At 53.3% G+C, this 16,854-nt stretch overlaps 3 protein-coding genes across 3 annotated transcripts; 1 reads left to right on the forward strand and 2 right to left on the reverse strand.

Annotated features, from left to right (window-relative positions):
* Positions 1–1,276: 1,276 nt before the first annotated feature.
* Positions 1,277–3,225, reverse strand: CkaCkLH20_08976 (major facilitator superfamily transporter; the record flags this gene model as incomplete). The annotated part of the gene is made up of 10 exons (XM_038891691.1): positions 1,277–1,898; positions 1,958–2,156; positions 2,224–2,372; positions 2,435–2,644; positions 2,696–2,769; positions 2,822–2,847; positions 2,899–2,935; positions 2,991–3,004; positions 3,077–3,136; positions 3,186–3,225. The coding sequence occupies 10 exons, from the start codon at positions 3,223–3,225 to the stop codon at positions 1,277–1,279; spliced, it is 1,431 nt and encodes a 476-aa protein (XP_038742978.1).
* Positions 3,226–5,680: 2,455 nt separating this feature from the next.
* Positions 5,681–5,956, forward strand: CkaCkLH20_08977 (uncharacterized protein; the record flags this gene model as incomplete). The annotated part of the gene is made up of 2 exons (XM_038891692.1): positions 5,681–5,730; positions 5,785–5,956. 2 exons carry the CDS (start codon positions 5,681–5,683, stop codon positions 5,954–5,956), a joined length of 222 nt encoding a protein of 73 aa, XP_038742979.1.
* Positions 5,957–14,620: 8,664 nt separating this feature from the next.
* Positions 14,621–16,786, reverse strand: CkaCkLH20_08978 (uncharacterized protein; the record flags this gene model as incomplete). Its single annotated transcript, XM_038891693.1, has 1 exon — positions 14,621–16,786. One exon carries the CDS (start codon positions 16,784–16,786, stop codon positions 14,621–14,623), a length of 2,166 nt encoding a protein of 721 aa, XP_038742980.1.
* Between the last annotated feature and the right edge of the window lie 68 nt (positions 16,787–16,854).

Here is a 16,854-nt window from a genome sequence, read left to right on the forward strand (position 1 = left end):
ACGAAACCTCATTGGAAAAACTCTAGATCTCAGGGGTGCCTGACTGCCGCAGACGTTTCATGTTCCAGGAGAATATCAGTCCACACGCGGTGAAAAGGTGACTTGTCGGGTACGATGATGTACTGGAAGCTGTGCCGCACTTGCCCCCAAATTTAACCTAAGCGATCACGATTTCTTGCCTTGTTTGTTAATGTTCGTCCAGCACCTCCTTCATGAGTGCGGCTTTCGCCGTGTGAGTGGCAGATTTCTTATCAAAAATACATAGAGCTTGCGGTTAGTTCTATGCATACCTAATCTTAGATTTTGACAAGCAAACATTTTGTGCAGTGCCGTCGTTCCGGCCGACCGTTAAGGAAGTGAGGTCATCAGGGTACCCCGTACCCGCTACCCGTATAGGGAGCCTCATCTTCGCCCTCTTCAACAATGAGCAAGGCCGCTGGTGAAGATGAGATAAGGGTGAAATTGTATGCCTGATTCGGCAAAGCTCGAGGATTCATAAGTCCCGAGGCAGCTCATTGTTTGTTTTGCTTTTCATCGCTGCTGATCTTTCCGGTCCTGTTCGTCCTGCTAAAAGTAACTAGCAGTGTCACGTTTACGACACTGGTCATGAGGCTGTCTATTTCTAAAAATTGAAGTCTTTCCGGTCTTGTTGGCGTCCAGTGAAAAAAATGGGATGAACCTATCGCGATGTCACAGCGGGGAGGCCCATTCCCGTCGTTTAGCGGCTGTAGGGATGGCCGGCAGGGGCCGCCAATCGACGTGCAGGGGCATGGGACCCCTACCGGCACAGATGAAGCAGGGGCAATTGAGACGGAACTTGTCCCTGCCATTTTTCTGCGCTCTCGACGGACTGGTCTTTCTCTCACGATATTGCAATACTTTCGCCCGGGTTGTGGTGAATTAAGACTTCCTGCCCGAAGAGTGAACAGTCCGATTGCAGCCCACACCGCTTTTCTGCCACTTTCCACCATGTTTCCAGGCCCTGGCGATCGTCGTTCACTCCAACTCCAACTCCAACTCCAAATCAACACCAACGCCCGCCACGTTGCACACCCCCAGACTCTGACGGATCTCTCCAAAGGACGCCTGAAAATTTCGCGTACGACGCACACCATGTGCAATTCTTGCTGATCGACCAAATTATCATGCAACAACACCCTGCAGTTCGACAAATCCGCCACCCCTTCCCAAGCTATCCGAACGCTTCTACGTCCTGCGCCCTGTCGATCACCGTCGTCTCCTGACTACCTCGAGCATCTGCCTCCAGGTTTTGGACTCAGGAAACTTGGTTCACCTCCGTCGGGCAGTCCTCATCCTCCACAATCTGTTCGGCGAGGGACTTTCTGTCCAGCCACTTCACTGCCCACAACATGCAGGCCATGATGACCACGACCACGCACATGGCGATCCCTCCCTTGCGCCAGTACGGCGCCTCATCCGCAGGGTACAGAGCGATGCCCCAGAAAGTGTACAACGTGCTCTGAATAGCGTTCAGCCAGTACAGCAACACACTTCGGGCCGCCTCGTCACCGCTTCTCTTCAAGATAATGTTGGCCCATCCGAACAATAGCGGGTTGACCATATAACTGGTCCCTGCAAGATAATACGCAAAGAAGGTTCCCGCATCCGGAACGGTTGGGATGAGAATGAGCACCGTCGAAATAAGCTGCAGGCCGCACGCCAGGAAACCCACGGGAAGGCGGTGACCCGTCGCGTCCATGTACATGGCGGCTCCGATGTTGGACGCGATGGCAACTCCCTGTACGCCCAGCGGGTACGTCGTGATCTGCGAGCTGGTGTAGCGGTCGCTGTGGAACTTCATCCAGAGGAGGAATAGCGACTGCACGCAGAACGCCTCGAGGGCCCCTGTAACAATGGAGAAGGCTCCGAGGACGTAGCTGACACCGTCAGTGGAGAGCCCGATGCGCGGGGTACTCGATGGAGGGGAGCGGCTTACAAGTATGGTTGGCCCAAAATCCGCTTGGCCAGAGAGATGGGAGAGATGTTATGTGCGTCTTCCCTCTTCGGGGGCAGGCGCTTGATCGCAAGCTTGATGTCCTCTTCCTGAAGACTGAAGAAGTGCGCTTTTGTGTGCTCGGGGATGTCGGGGAAGCAGACGAAACCCGCAATGGCAACCGGCAGGGTAATGATTCCGTCTATCACCTCATTAGCGTTGGCCCAGACTAACAGATGACAGAAGCATGTCCTGCGGCGGAAACGAACCGATGAGAAAGACCCATTTCCATCCAGGCAGTCCAGCATACCCGTCCATGCTTTTGTGGACAGCCGTCATCATCACACCAGCGAACATGCTACCAGCCTGGCCCACGGCGGTGAAGATGGCCGTTCTTTTGGCAATTTCCAAGGGCTTGCTACGTTCGTGTCAGTACGTGGCTCTTCCATGAAGCCAACGACACTTTGTGGGGCCACTCACTACCACGACCCCATGATGTACATCGTCCCGCAGTACGTGCTTGCCTCAGCCATACCCTGAAGGAAGCGCACGACACACATCTGCTCGTACGTCTTGCATGCAGCAGTGCACATGGTTAATCCAGCCCAAAGCAACACCATCGACGGCAGCCACAAGCGCGGAGCGATTTTCTGGATGGCGATGCCATGTGGGATCTGAGCGATAACGTATCTGAGCCCATGTTAGAGCACACCGGAGCGATGATGGACTAGACCGACGTACCCAGCGGTCATTACCGACAGCAAAACATTGTACTGTGAGCCGTGAAGACCGACGTCTTCTTTCAACCCTGCGACCTAGGTTGCTATTGTGAGCAGGAAGCCACTGACGGTCAGAGGGTGTACAAACGTAAGCATTCGCAAAAGCGGCACGATCTGGAATATCCGTCAGCTAAACGATGAGTAGAAAAGACAAAGTCTTCCTACCAAGATAGTTGACGAAGTAGCTGAAGCAGCAATACGTCTGTGCAGGGTCAGTTCCGAAGCATTTGGCACCTATCACGATTGTGGGGTCATACCAGAACGAAGAGGTCTGCACGGCACGGAACCCGGTCCTTGTCAGCATATGCAAATCACCAGACGTTCGGGAGGAGCCTTCAGTTACCGAGTTTCCGAACTAGTCGTCTCTCCTCTTTGGACTTTGCGACGTCCCCAAGGAACATCACTGCTGCACGTCAGGTCATGCATCACACACAGCAGACATATCGAATCACCTTTCACCTGGTGCTTCCATTTGGAAGATTCAGGCTCCATTGTGTTGTATAAACACCCTTGCAACGAAACAGAGCTTGCAAAAACAGGTGTACAGCACGTGCTTCACACAGGAATGACGCCGCCGCAACAGATGGGGATCAAGTTCTCTTTAAGGGTCTCATCTAGATCTGCGAACCCGGATGGCCTGCCAAAGGATCTGGTTTATTTTCTTCTGGGCTATCCCGGCTGCAATAAACACCAGTGCAACCGGGTGCGGGGTCCGTCGAGTCGGGCCAATTGAGCGACGTCAATTGTCATCTTTTGGTGAGCAAAACGGAACCTGCTGTGGATCGGCTGGCGTTAGCGAACCGGCGGGATCGATCCCACAAGCCGGCGCGAAACTGTCAAAAATTTCATTCGCCTGTGGGGATGTTCTTATCTTAGGCCTCCGGCACCATTATTGGCCGCCGGCGATAAACGCTTGCCATTCACGGCCCGGGGCGGGGCCGTGATGAGCGGATTCTGTTCGCCGGAGCGGAGCGGGAACGGTTGTACGTGTAGGCTGTTGAGGACCCGCTGCAGCCCTCGCAAGCCACCCGAAAGCCTGAGCATGAGCAGCCCGATAAGCTACAACCTGGAATCGCAGACTTCCTCCAGGCAGCATACCTCGCCAGTTTCAAGTCTGCCCTGCTGATCGCCTTGGTTATCCATATCTCGTATCCCAAAACGTTCAAACACGCCTACCGCCATTTGTACGACGCAGCGTCACCCATCTGCGATTCTCAAGCTTACGCCATTTCCCGCTTGCCGATCCAGCCTTAATTCGGCATCCATCTACCAATCACGGCTGTTATGTTTCTGGGTGAGACCTTCACCCACTGACCAGTTATTCGGGTTTTTCCATTGGCCTATGGAATGCCTGTCTCCGAAGCACAACATGACTGGCTTTTTCTTATTTTCAGAAACGGTGGCTTCGATCGGAGACCGCCCATTGTCTTCTGGTCTTGTTTCAGGTCCTTCGCCGCATGCCTGGAATGCAGACCATCTCCGTCGAATAGCACAGCTACGCTGGCCAACAAGCAGCGAGCCTTTGTTCGCGCCGTCCCGCTTAGTGCGGACAGCAAACAATGCAAACCAGCGCTATGGATGCTGCAGATGTTCTACAGGCCGGCCAGTCCAACATACATGCAGAATTCGATGCGTAAGGCGCAAGAAGCAAAGTGCAGCAAACCTTTCTTTCTGCTAAGCTAATGCACCCCGCACTGCGTTGTGGAATGTTGAGGTGCCTGCGTAGCTGTGTTGGCGCGCCCGCAGAACCAGGCTCGGGTTGATCATCGAAATACCTAGAGGCCGATGAAAAATTTTTCTTCTCGTCAGTCAGAGAGGAGATAGATCCCTATTCTCTGCTGCAGCGTTTTACGCGTTGCGTGTGTCCGTACCTGACTTACCTCATGTTGGTTGCGTGAGCTGGCAGCCCGGTACGTGCAGGGGATATTTCAACCAACCATCGCCCTAAATCACACCCTGTTCCAATCTCTGCCGGGAATCGAGTGAGACAGGGTGTTTCCAGGTTTGCGGTGGAGTTCTCGGCAGCCGCATTCACGGCTCGCCACCCTTTCCTGCGGCGCCCTGTCTGCTTCCTGTTCCCTGGCATTAGCTTCAATGTGCCTTTGTCGGGCGTTCAAATTTGATCAAGCTGCAGGAAGGGGAAATTTGGGGGTGCTGCATGACGAGACTTGCGAATCAGAGGGAAAATGCTGCCCTCAGAAGTGCAGACATCAGACTGTGAGTGGGCCTCACAGAGTACGTCTTCTGCACTTTTCATCTGTCTGGGTCCTGAGAGTAGGTACATTCGGTACACCGTCCCCGACTCCCGTCTCTGCCGATCGTGGGCCATGATCTACCCCGAGGGCGTCCCTACAAGGTGCAGGACATCTTTTCCACCCTAGGTATTGTGAGTCTCTGACCACTTCCTACCGTCTTTTTCTGCTTTTTCTCGAGCAAAGTTCTTGGGCAGTCAGTCCTTTGGGGTGGCATCTCTTCGTCCTCGACTCCCATTTACCACACCCACCCCGTTATCCTGACCGCACCTTGGGAATATGAGGCGTCCAAAGGTAGTTCGCCCTACAGGTCGACACCTTCCACCCTTTTTTTTTTAAATGAAGTATTTATCACCGCCCAGATCCCCACGATGCTCCCCTTCTCTCGCCCTTTTCTCGTCATAGAACTAGCATTACTCTTCCTCCTTCGGCTGTAGATTTAGACCATCCGTTGTACACCTTTTCTTTCAGTCTCAGGCTGGCCTTCCCTCTCTCTAGAACTCCACTGCATTCCCAGCCAGCCGCTCGGTTCAGAGTCAAAAACCTCCGAGCTCCTGCATCTACATGCATACTTTCGCGTCATTCTTCTTCAAGTTCTAGATCCCATACTCCTTGTAATTACCGCCCTCGACACGCGCAGCTTTCCCTCCCAAGAGATACCCACACCACACGGCCGACACTCCTCCAACAACACCATGGCTTCCCAGACCTCATCCATGAACGTTGAACATGGCAGCGTACACGAGTAAGTCACATCTCTTCCCGTTCATCGTTGACACCCTCGCTAAGAATAGAACAGGGGCAACGCGCCTGCTCAGGGTACGGATCAATCGGCTTCACGACAGCTCCGCTTCGACATGTTCATAAACAACACCGGCGATAACCTCAACGACCGCATCTCCTCCCGCGAGACTCCATCTGAGCAAGACAACAACCAACAAGACACCGCCAACCCTCCCCGCACCCAATAGACTCCGACACCGCGCTCCGCCGCCCGAACACACTAAAATCCAACCCTCTTCTGGCATCCCCCACCAGTCATGTACAACATCTCCGATTCTACATGCCCTCCCTTAATGCCTGTACGACATTGACCTCTTCGATAATGGAAACTTGAATGACGAATTGAGGGGACGATAATGAATGGCGGGCTACGATGGAAGAGCATGTATTCTCAAATCTCAGAACATATCACCAGTCCAAGCTGGTTAATTGGGCTGATACGCGTTTACAAAAGGAATAAAAAAAGCATCGTTTCGCCAATGTCATTCTTCGGTCCCCTGCGTGAACCGATCTGGCGGGAGGACGGCGGTGACCAACCGAGACCGCCGAGCTGTCCCCCAGATCTGATCCAGTGCCACCACCACCACCAACCCCCGTCCTGTCTCCTCCAAACCCCCGTTCTCTGCCTTACCAGGCTTCTCCAACTCAGCACAATGCTTTATCCCCAACCAGCCCAGCTCCACTGAGAAGCCTTCGTCACCGCATCGGTCCGTTACTTTAAGTCCGCATGTAAGGCCCAAAAAGCCCACAACGTCACTTCGCTCTCGCGCTGACGAAAGCAAAACGACACCAAGCCCCCTAACCACCTCCCCATCGCACGCGCGTCTCCTTCTCCCAGCTGCGCGGCAGCCAAGAAATGCTCCCCCTCCAGGAGATGATTGGCCTCATACACGCGATAACGAGTCCCGCCGCACACGCGGCCCTTTTACACACTAGCGTATCTCATCAATCCACAGATGGATGGACCTTGTTTAGTGGGATTTTTTAGTCGGGAGAATATCTGCCGGGGCTACGGGCAGAAACCAATGTCTGGGTCCCGGCGGGCGAAGCGGGTTCCCTCCACCCCCCCGGCACGGCGGACGCGGAATGGTGCGAGGCGTTCGGGGATTAATATGCTCTGTAACGTAAGCGAACCCACCAAACCACAATACATCCCTGCCGTCCCGTCGCGACATGGGCGCCCCCTGAGACTGCGTGCGTGCGTAGGGCTACGGCGGGGATTGATGGCGGCGGCGGCGGCGGCGGCCTCCACTGGGTCGGGAGTCGGGTGGAGGTAGCTAGGTAGGCTTATTGCAATCGTTCATGCGGGACTTTCGGTTTTTGCGTTTTGAATGGTTGTGAGGTGGAGAGTACTCGGCAGCCAGTTGGAAGTGTCGGGTGACGTCGAGGGTTCCGGGGCGGATTGAATTGACGAGTCTGGGGGAACCTGCGTACAGACCCAAGTCCTCGGTTCACCTGTGCAAGTCATACGTCCGAAGGGCCACAACTCGTGCCATGTTTCATGGAACCGAGTACCGTCCTAAACACTCCACTCAACCGACGTCTCTTTTAAGTTTCCTTCTTTTTTGTTCTAGTTTAACCAACGCGCCCCGTTGACAAGGAACCCGTCCGTGGCACCGCACAGACGTTTGACAGGTCCGTTTCCGTCGAACTTCGGACGGAACTTTTGCTCTGACAGGATGATTGGGCTTAGGCTTTATTCAAGACCAAATGTTTTAGTATGTGACATTCTTTGTGGCGAGATCCAGAACGCCGTGGCGGGAGTCTAAATCGACTTCATCCTCCCGTCTCGTCCATGTCATCTCAGGCTTTTGTAACCGGGAGAATCCTAGGGATCCATTGCAGCCAACTCTATGCGGACTTTAACAATTGCGCAGTCGATGGTTTTTGGAAGTAAAGAAAGTCTCAAATTCATTTATGCGCCCTTCGTGTTTGGGTGTCGTCCCACGGTGCGGTGTAGAGATCGTGCAATCTAATGCATCATCACAGGTCGTAATATGCCTCGTTCAACTCGAAAAACTTATTGAACATCAAGTCAAGACACTTGTTAAGTCGGAGCTTTTCTCGACTTTTGTTACTGCTGATATGTATAAATATCTCAAACCCGGCGGAAGCGAGACGAAAGCGCAAATAGGCGGCGGAATAACGCTCCCTTCAGCGTCTACCTTCGTCGCCCTTTCAAGCCATCATCCTTTTTGTTTTTCTTTTTATTTTAGTACTAGAGCAAAAGAAGAAGAAATCCTTTCTGTGCGCTACGCCAGTGAGACGATGGAACTGATAACGACGCTAGTCATTGAAAACGGCTCGGCTTCCGAGTTAGCTTTCTTTTCTGATCCATGGCATCCAATTGGTTGCTCCATCTCAGATCTGCTGACAGTATATCATTTCTTTTTGTTTATGAAACCTCTATTCCGCCGTATGCGCTCTCATCTGAGTGATCTGCCGTCACATGAGTAATAGGTCACTATTAACGAACATGCTTGAATCCTCGCATACAACAGACTGGCGTTTCGAAAAGCCTGTCTAAATCATATGAACTTAGCCAGTCGTGCTCGAAGACCATGATGATATTGGTATTCGACCTGCATATGACATGCAGCAAAGTCGGCGCGCTCAACACGTTGTGGAAACCAACGAATCCCCGCCGCTGCGCAGCAATTACTCAGGTTTATGTATCGTACAACTGGACTCATTGGCGGGCTTGGCGAAGACTGTGCGCGCAGTATGGTCTCATACGGCTGTCTAAGCGCCCTTAACAGCCGGAGCTAACCCTAGCGTTGCCAGAAGTTGGGAAGTTGCACACATCGGTATAACCGCAGAAATCGCTACGCGGTCTAGATTGGAGACAAGAACAGCCAAGATATTATGATGGGCTCCAGTGCATTGTAGCCGTTGAAGAGCGAGTTTCAACTCCGGAGTTCAAGCTCTTGGTAGAAACATGTGAACGAGGATAATGATTTCTCGGGTCCCTGACTTGACGTCTTCGGGTGGCATTCCTCCTTCATGATCAGTTCCTGGCGGGTAAAAGAAATGATCTCCTGCGTTGAATTCGATAGCCGTTGACCCTCCTTAGAGTAGGCAGCCGGCCATGTAAGATTGATAAGACGCAGCTGACGAGATGAGTACTGACCTAGCTCAGGCACCAGTCTTTTGAACCAGCTGCAGGGATGCTGACGCAATTTCCACATAATCTCTGAGGGCTGGAAAGCCGACGATTGCCTGCCGGCGGCTCGAAAGAGTCCTCCTCGGAGCTCAGAGCGGATGATCACCGGTGTCATGAGTCGCTCGTCCACACCGGCTTGGCCAGGATCATTGACCCCTGCTGCATGGGCTGAGAGAATCATCGCCGCGGAAGTCGGTCAGAGACCCGGATGCGACACCAAGATAAGCCGAAGGCCCGATCCGATATTGTTGTTGGGGAAAAGCATCTTTCAGGTCGGCATCTGCGCTGGGAGACCTGCACCAGGCCGGATCAGGGACTGCCAGTCCTCACCGACAGCGTAAGCGAAACACACCGGCAATCCAGCATCCGCTCGATTCAACCCCTGATGCCGACTACGCCGACGTTTGCTCGAAATAAACTTTATCTCCTTGACATGGTGCTGGCTGACGACTTATCGAGACAAACAATCTTTCGGGTTTCGCTTAGTCGTCCTGCGGAGTGTCAGGGGGCGCTGACCGTGATCACGATGCGTCGTCCGGTAAAACTTGCCCGTACTCAGTAGCGAAATATTGATCGCAGCGCCAGATCAGCTGTAAAATGCCATGCTGCGATATGAAAACTGATCAGCCGAGATGAGTTGCTCGGCTTATATGCATGTCGGGCCTTTGAGGCCGTACACGGCCGTATGTTTACGGTGTGAGTAATGCAGTCAAACGCAGATCCCCAGAGCGCGCGATCTGGTCGCACTCTCACCGAGTGTGACGTACCGGTGTGTCTGTGTTACGTTCGGTAGAAAATGGCTTTTCACCGAAATGCTATCTCGCCGGGGATGGTGAGTTGACAAACGGATGATGCGTCGAGGTGGGGATGCGTCACCTGTCATCTGAATGGAGTGAGGGGTGACCCCGCTAAGATGACTTATGACACATGGTATGGTCCAGGCGGCGGGAATAAGAAGCCTAAAAAATGGTTAAATGGACTTCAACTTCGTCTGTATTGAAGGTCGGCACTTGGCTGGTGTTGAGGTGTGAACCATAAAGCTGGCCATTGACGTACCAACCCAATTCCTCGAAGCGCGCATCGCGTGGAGTTCCTGTTTATTTCCGTCGGGTCGCACGCGGAGAAATATGTCGAGGATCATTTCTGTGCTACCGCTTTACTCCATGAACCGAGCAAACAAACGCAATCAGATAAGACCAGGGTCACCTGGCAGCGGAATTCCTTGCCATCGCAGGGTGCCCAGTTGAAACTCTGAACAGGAGGAACCCCTTGACGGCACGTCTGGTGTGATACACGAAAAACCCCGATGACGTTGACGAATGGACGCATGGCCTCAAATCGGAGAATGGGTAATTTCGATGGCGAGCCAAATGGCGTTTACCCTTGGCCTCAGTTTCGTACCAATGAGGGGTCGGCTCAACGGCCGCGGGTAGAGGCGGAATGCGACCTGCGGATTCCCTTATTCTGGCATTCGCTATGCCTGCAGCTGACCTCACCGCTCGCCCACCTTGCCCGAAAGAACGAAGGTGACAAGGTGGCAACAGCATCTTGGCCTCGAATAAGAACCGAAGTGGCCTCCTCCATCCTTCGGGGAAGACGGCCAGGCCCGTCCCACTGGTGCGTGCGCCTCAACGAAGCTGGCAAGTTTTGGGAAGAGTTGGTTGCGCATCTTTTCTTTTTCCCCAATGGCAATCGATCCGGAGGGCCGTCGATGGTGCTAGCGCCGGGGAGCGCTTCCGGAAAGCTTGTTGGTTCCTGGTAGCAAATGACAAGCGGGGACACTTTTTGCGGGTTCGTGGCCTAGCCAGCGGAAAGTTGCCCGGAATGCGTTATTGGGTTAAATTCCCGTTGAAAATGGGTCGTTTTCTAAGGAGTTCCGTCGATGGGAATAAGAAAACGTTCTTCCAACCGCCCAACCGCAGCCATGACTGGGCACCAAGCCATGCTGCCGGTGAGCGTGGAAGCACGTTCCATCCACCCGGGGGCCACGGGATCTTGGACATGCTTCCCCATGCATGGCCTCAGTATTGCGGTTGTTCGTCGTTGCTTCGATCTACACCAATAGGAATCGTGCCGGTACTCGTTGTCGAGGCCAGGGCCCAGGGGTGGCGTTGATCGTCCGAGGCTGCTGCGATGTCTGCTTGACTATCGTGCTGAATTCGAGGCCATAGATTTCGTACGACTGTCCCGCTCCCAATTGGGGTATATCGGCCGAGATTGCTGAGAAGACACGATGGAAGTCTCAACGCAGGTCCATAAGTATCGTTTCGATCCCCTCTCCAAGTCTCCTGGTCTTCAAATCCCCGACTTTCCTCGACAAATATCAACCTGCAGCTCTTGCTGTTCATATCAGAATCTGAATATTTTCTACTGCATCAGCATCACATCGCATATTTTTTGCGTGACTTACCAGGCGCTGTCCGCTTCAACATGCCCGCTTCTCAAGCCTCTGCTATTTGTGGCGCCTCACAAAAGTAATCCACTCTCTCTGAGGCACCGTCTCGAGGAAGTTCTGACAGTCGAACCAGGTCCAAGTCGAACAAAACCAAGCATGACACCGAGTCAAGGTCTCGTGTGAACGACTTTCTTGCCGGACAAGACGACTTCAAACAACGCATCTCCAAGAATCCCGAGGCCGATGCGAAGAAGAGAGTTAAGGCTTATAAATCTCGCGCCCAAGAGTGCAACGACAATATAGATCGCCACTTCAGTGCGCCTCAGAGTTCATGACGGTATCGCAGTGGGCATTCGATGCGCGGTATCACCAGCCGCCATCGCATCGTCAATGCTGGCTACCGGGAACGAACAGAAGTTGGCGAGATGAGGTCGTGATTGAGGTTGGAAGGTTTAAGTTTGATCGGGCGGGTACGGGAATGGGAAGAAAGACCTTCTTTCCGCATTCGATTTTGATGCAGTTGCATGTCCGTGTGGTAAGAGCAACAGCGGCACCTGCCCCTCCAGCCGTCCGCGCTTGCCGCTACCGTACCGTGTACGATCTACGGGATGACTGCCGCATATGAGGTTTTCTGCTTGGAGTTATGGGAGGTATTTGAAGCGTTGGGATAGCGATATTTGTGTTAGATTCAATGAGATATCATCTGTTTCCTTTCCTCGAGAACTAAACCTTGTGATAAACCAATGAGCAAGACCTCGTCGCGAGTAGCCGCGGCTGGGTCAGAGTGGCCGCTTACGCGAAAAGCTGGCTGCAAGGGGATGAATCTTGGCCAAAGTCTCGTTGTATTAAAGCCGATCAACTTCAGTCTAGACCCAGGGAGAGGGAATAGCCACACCTCGACATGGGAGCTTGAGCCACTGCAGCGGCTTGCCGGAGGCACAAACCGGCATTCCTGGCATGTGCCCCACTGACGGCATCGGCTCCGCCCGGCCCCGGATAAGCTCGCCTAGCCTCGGCCCGTCGCCTATCATCCCTGTCATCGGGATCCCGTCAGTGAGCATGAATGGCAAGCAGCCGAGTTCTTCGAGACTTTTCTCCGGCAACATTCCGTCTCAACCAACACCAGCACCAAATGATTCTCTGAACCTCCTCCCTTTCGAACTTGTCTCAATACTAGCTTCGGGACCTCTGGGACATGTGTCAAGCGGCTGCGTTATTTCTTTGTGCATGGGGAATGCCGCTCGTCCCGGTAGCCACTGCCGTGAAGCCCGGCGCCCAACATGTCAATTCATTCTGTGATCGTCGCTGCGCCGAGATAATGCTGCAAAACCGCCACAGAACCAACGCTCACCGCTTCGAGTTCACCGCACCCTCTTCACAATAGACGAGATTGAGAACAAGTAAGCTCGGCAGCAGTCCCTTTTTCTTCGACCTGTTTGACTGCAGTTGATGGTTTGCCCGACAGCATGACTCGCGAATTCTAGATCCTCAAAGGCCAAATGAATGTGCATTAATGAGTCGCATAACAATTACCGTTGTCGAATCGATGGGACTGCTTGTCAGGTATGAGTTACGGCCGAACGCATCCATGCAAGGATGCGCCAGAAGAAGCGTGCATTTTCCCAGAAGGGGTTGCAGCGCAATGGTTGGTATTCGAACGGCGAGGCGTTGAGGAAATCCGGAACAAGCGTCGCTCAAGCTGACCCCGTAAATGTTTGCAACATTCAAGCACGTCAACGCCCGAAAGGGAAAGCTATGCGAACATGAGGGATCATTTCCTTCTTGCAGAGAGAACCAAGCCCAACTTCAATCAACAATAAGAGATGACCACGTAGCTCTGCGAGTCGCGACACGGGGCAGGGCTCCGGATCGAACCAGAACAACCTTGGCGGGTGCTGCAGGCGCGCACTTGCGCAGAGACGTGTTCTCTAAATACGGCCAGCCAATGGTCAACGTATGGGCAACTCTGATGGAGGGAGATCTCACACCCCACGTTGGCTGGCACACTAATATTCGATGTGGGTGGCAAGGTTCCTCGCAGCCACGTGGGCGCCGGCTCAACTGCCATGGCAAATTTGCTTCCCCGTCATTCTGCTGACGGGGATCCTACGCCATCGACAACAAATCCTCATCCGCCTTTGACACTGAAAAGACGACCCTTGAATCGGCCCCGTTAGACGCTTCCCCTGTCCTGTCATACAGGCTTCCCTGTCATACAGGCTTCCCTGTCATACAGGCTTCCCTGTCATCTACCAAGCTGACATCCTCCCCCATCTCGCCACTATATTGGCGCTACTAAGGTACGTCGATTAGTTCCCGCCCAATAATCGCCAGTAAATGAATTGGAGCCCAACCTGCAGTGGCGTCTGACATTAGCTTCTCCTAGGTCTGGGGTATTACGGATCTCGACGGGAGTTCTCGAAGTTTTGGCCCGTCTTGATTTCATCGTCCCAACAACTAAACACGATAAACGTGTTCTTGACATGAGCAAGATTATACACGTACCTGCCTTCGCCAGAGGCCATCAGAGGTTCACAATCTCAAAATGAACAAATGCATGTTATATTGGTACGGATTCGATCCCGGGTTCGGCGATCTGATCTTCTGATCTCACCCCCACATGGCGGTTGGGCCGCTGGGAGCCACACCTATCACAGCCGGGGTGCCACGAGGCATACGCACCTTGCGCACGTGGGTAATCAAGTAGGCAGGTAGATGCATGAATGTCAACAGGAACCAAGCAGGGTTAGTCGTTATTCATGTAGGATCGGGGCGTCTAGGTCGACACGGTGTGTGCCGTGTTTGCATTGAGCCAGCTGCTTCGAGGGATCCAATTGGTTCTCGGTGATGAATAGGGAGATCAGCGTTCCTAGTTCGCTTCTCGAAGCCGTTCAAACCATAAGGATCTCCATGATTATTACTTTCTAAATTGTTCTATCCAAGTCAATCCGGTCTCATTCGCTGGGGGTCTCCTCAGCACGAGCCCTTGGTGCTTCACATAATGGCGGCCAGGCTAAGAACTTATACGTCAGGTATCTTGCACTTCTTCTTGAGTACTATCTGGTCCAATGAGGCCACACACAAATTATCTGCTGCCTCTTCCAGCCACGTGCCATATACTTCCTGAGCACCAGATCTTTGTGCCACGGTACTTACCAGCCTATACAACCGAGAAGTAAGGTCGCGAAGACCACCACAGTCATCTTGATATAACCCCATGGTCCTAGCGAAAACTACCATCTTGACATTCACCCCGCCATAATCATTACAGCAACTCCAGCTGCACTCCCCAATTCAGTCAATCACAAACGTCTCCTCGCCCCATCCATACGTCCTCTTCAGGCGCCGTGCCAGGATGAGAATTTTGTAACCATCAATAGATGCCCCGTGCGGGCGGTGAATAGTGAACGGCTTCGCTTCCGTCGAGTGTGAAGGGGGACGGAAGGTGTAGACTGAACCGTACTTGGGAAAGACTGAAAAGCCCAATTCAGCCATGGCTGCCTCGAAAGACGTCCAGCTGATTGATCCTCGAGCTTTCGACTTGTTGAACAGCGTGTCGAAGACTTCGCCGGTCGGCGCGCTGACCTTGATGATCTCTTTGGACTGCGCGGACTGCGGTTGCCCGATCGGGGGCTCATCGCGTGGGGCCAATTCGTACGCGGACGCCTGGGACGGGCGCGTTTTGGTTTTCTCCCTGCGGCGTTCGATGCGCACTTCCTTGGGCTCCTCGGTGGTAAAGAATGGAAATGGTGTGGCCTGGGAGTCCTTCTCCTGTTGGATCTTGTCATCCTTCTCTTTCTGGGATTTGGCCTGTTCGTACTGATCCTGGAGGTGAGCAAGACAATCCGTGATGATGTCTTGATATAGAAATCCCATTTTCGTTCCAGCGTTGTCGACTATGAAGCTCTCAAAAGCACCCAGGGCACTTTCAGCCATTCCGGGCTCCAGAAGGTGGTCAATTGGTGCGGCGTAGTCTCGCAGGTCGATTTCCTTCTTCAAAGGCGCGAGCTCACACTCTAGCTGCTGTGATTTCTGCAAGAATGCCTGGCCTTTCTTACGAGAAGGAGCGGGGAGAGATACAGCGGACGAAAGATCCTGGACAAACCCAGTGATGACGGCCAAAGCAAAGAACGCCTCGGCCTGGCGCTCTTCTATGCGTTCGCGCTCCGAGGGGCGGGTCATGTAGAGATCGCCTAGCTTCTTCATCCAGTCGATGGCCTTCGCAGCAGTGGTCTCGGATTGGCAAAGACGCAATAGGTAATGGAGTTGAGGATCAGCGATCATAAGCTCCTCGGGCTTGCACTTCATGCTGAGGCGTGCATTTCCGGCTTTGTCGTAGGCGTTGGAGATCCGCTTGAAACGCTTAGGACCATCTGCAGTGGCAAGGTGACGCTTTAAGAGGTTCTGGGAGCGTTCATACTCCATATGACATACGTTGGAAAGCTCCTGAAGAACCAGAGCGCGGTATGCTTTTTCGGAGTTCGGGACTTCAAGAAGCTCAACGAGTCGGGTAATATATGCCCAAATAGCGGCAGCTTGGATTTCGCCGTGTACAGCGTCGAAGAACGCCGCATTGATGTACCTGTCGGTGTGAACCGGCAACGAGCGGCCTTTCTCGTCAGGAAGGAGCTCTGGGCGGCTGAAAAAGACGTCATTGACGGCATGAGCAAGGACGACGGGCTCGGCCGATAATAGCTCCACACGTTCTTCGAGAGCCGCCTTTCGATCGCGAGCACCAGCGACTACTTCTGAGAGTTGGACCTTGCCAGGCGCATCTTTAACAGACAAGCTCGAGAATGCCTCGATCGGGCCAAAGTCGGTATCCTTCTTAGGCATCTGCTTCCGGTTGCGGGTCTGCGAGCCTATGTCGAGGATGTCTTCGATCATGATGTTGAGTACCTGTAGCAGGTGGAGCTGTCTCTGCAGGATCAACTGGCCAGTTGACTGAGGAATGAGAAGACGAGCTCGAACGGCTGGGGCAAACTGCGCCAGTGTCGCTTGTTTCTCACGCACGAAGTGAAAAGACTGTCCATAATACTTGTCGAGGAAAAACGTGTAGCAGTCCTTGAACTCTGCAACGTGACGTAGATTTTTCTTCTGCATCATCTCCACAATGTATTCATGGTCTCCAGGACCGTCGTTCGGGCCATTGATATATTGCTGCTCTAGAGTCGTAGTGGCGCGGTGCTTGAGGAGGTCGAGAAGGAAGTCGGAGCCAGGCTCGGTGATATCGCGAAGATTCCATTCCGGAAGGAATTTGTACACGCTGCCGAGACTGATGTCGAGGTTATGCTTCAGGACAACACCGTCGGCGGCTCCAGCACGGATGCATCGCGTTCTCTGCGCCTTGTCGAACGAACGCCATGCAGTTTCCAGCTTGGCCGCATGAATTTGGTACTTCCGGCGGAGGTCGGCGTGAAGTTCTTTAACGGCGTCGCCGATGTTGTCCGTGACATCCATATCCGTGGTCTTTCTTCGTAGCCTCGCAATGCTTCGCGCGACCCCGTCGGATGAGGGCAGTTGGATGA

The sequence above is a fragment of the Colletotrichum karsti genome (genome assembly GCF_011947395.1).
Source record: "Colletotrichum karsti strain CkLH20 chromosome Unknown Scaffold31, whole genome shotgun sequence".
Classification (NCBI taxonomy): domain Eukaryota; kingdom Fungi; phylum Ascomycota; class Sordariomycetes; order Glomerellales; family Glomerellaceae; genus Colletotrichum; species Colletotrichum karsti.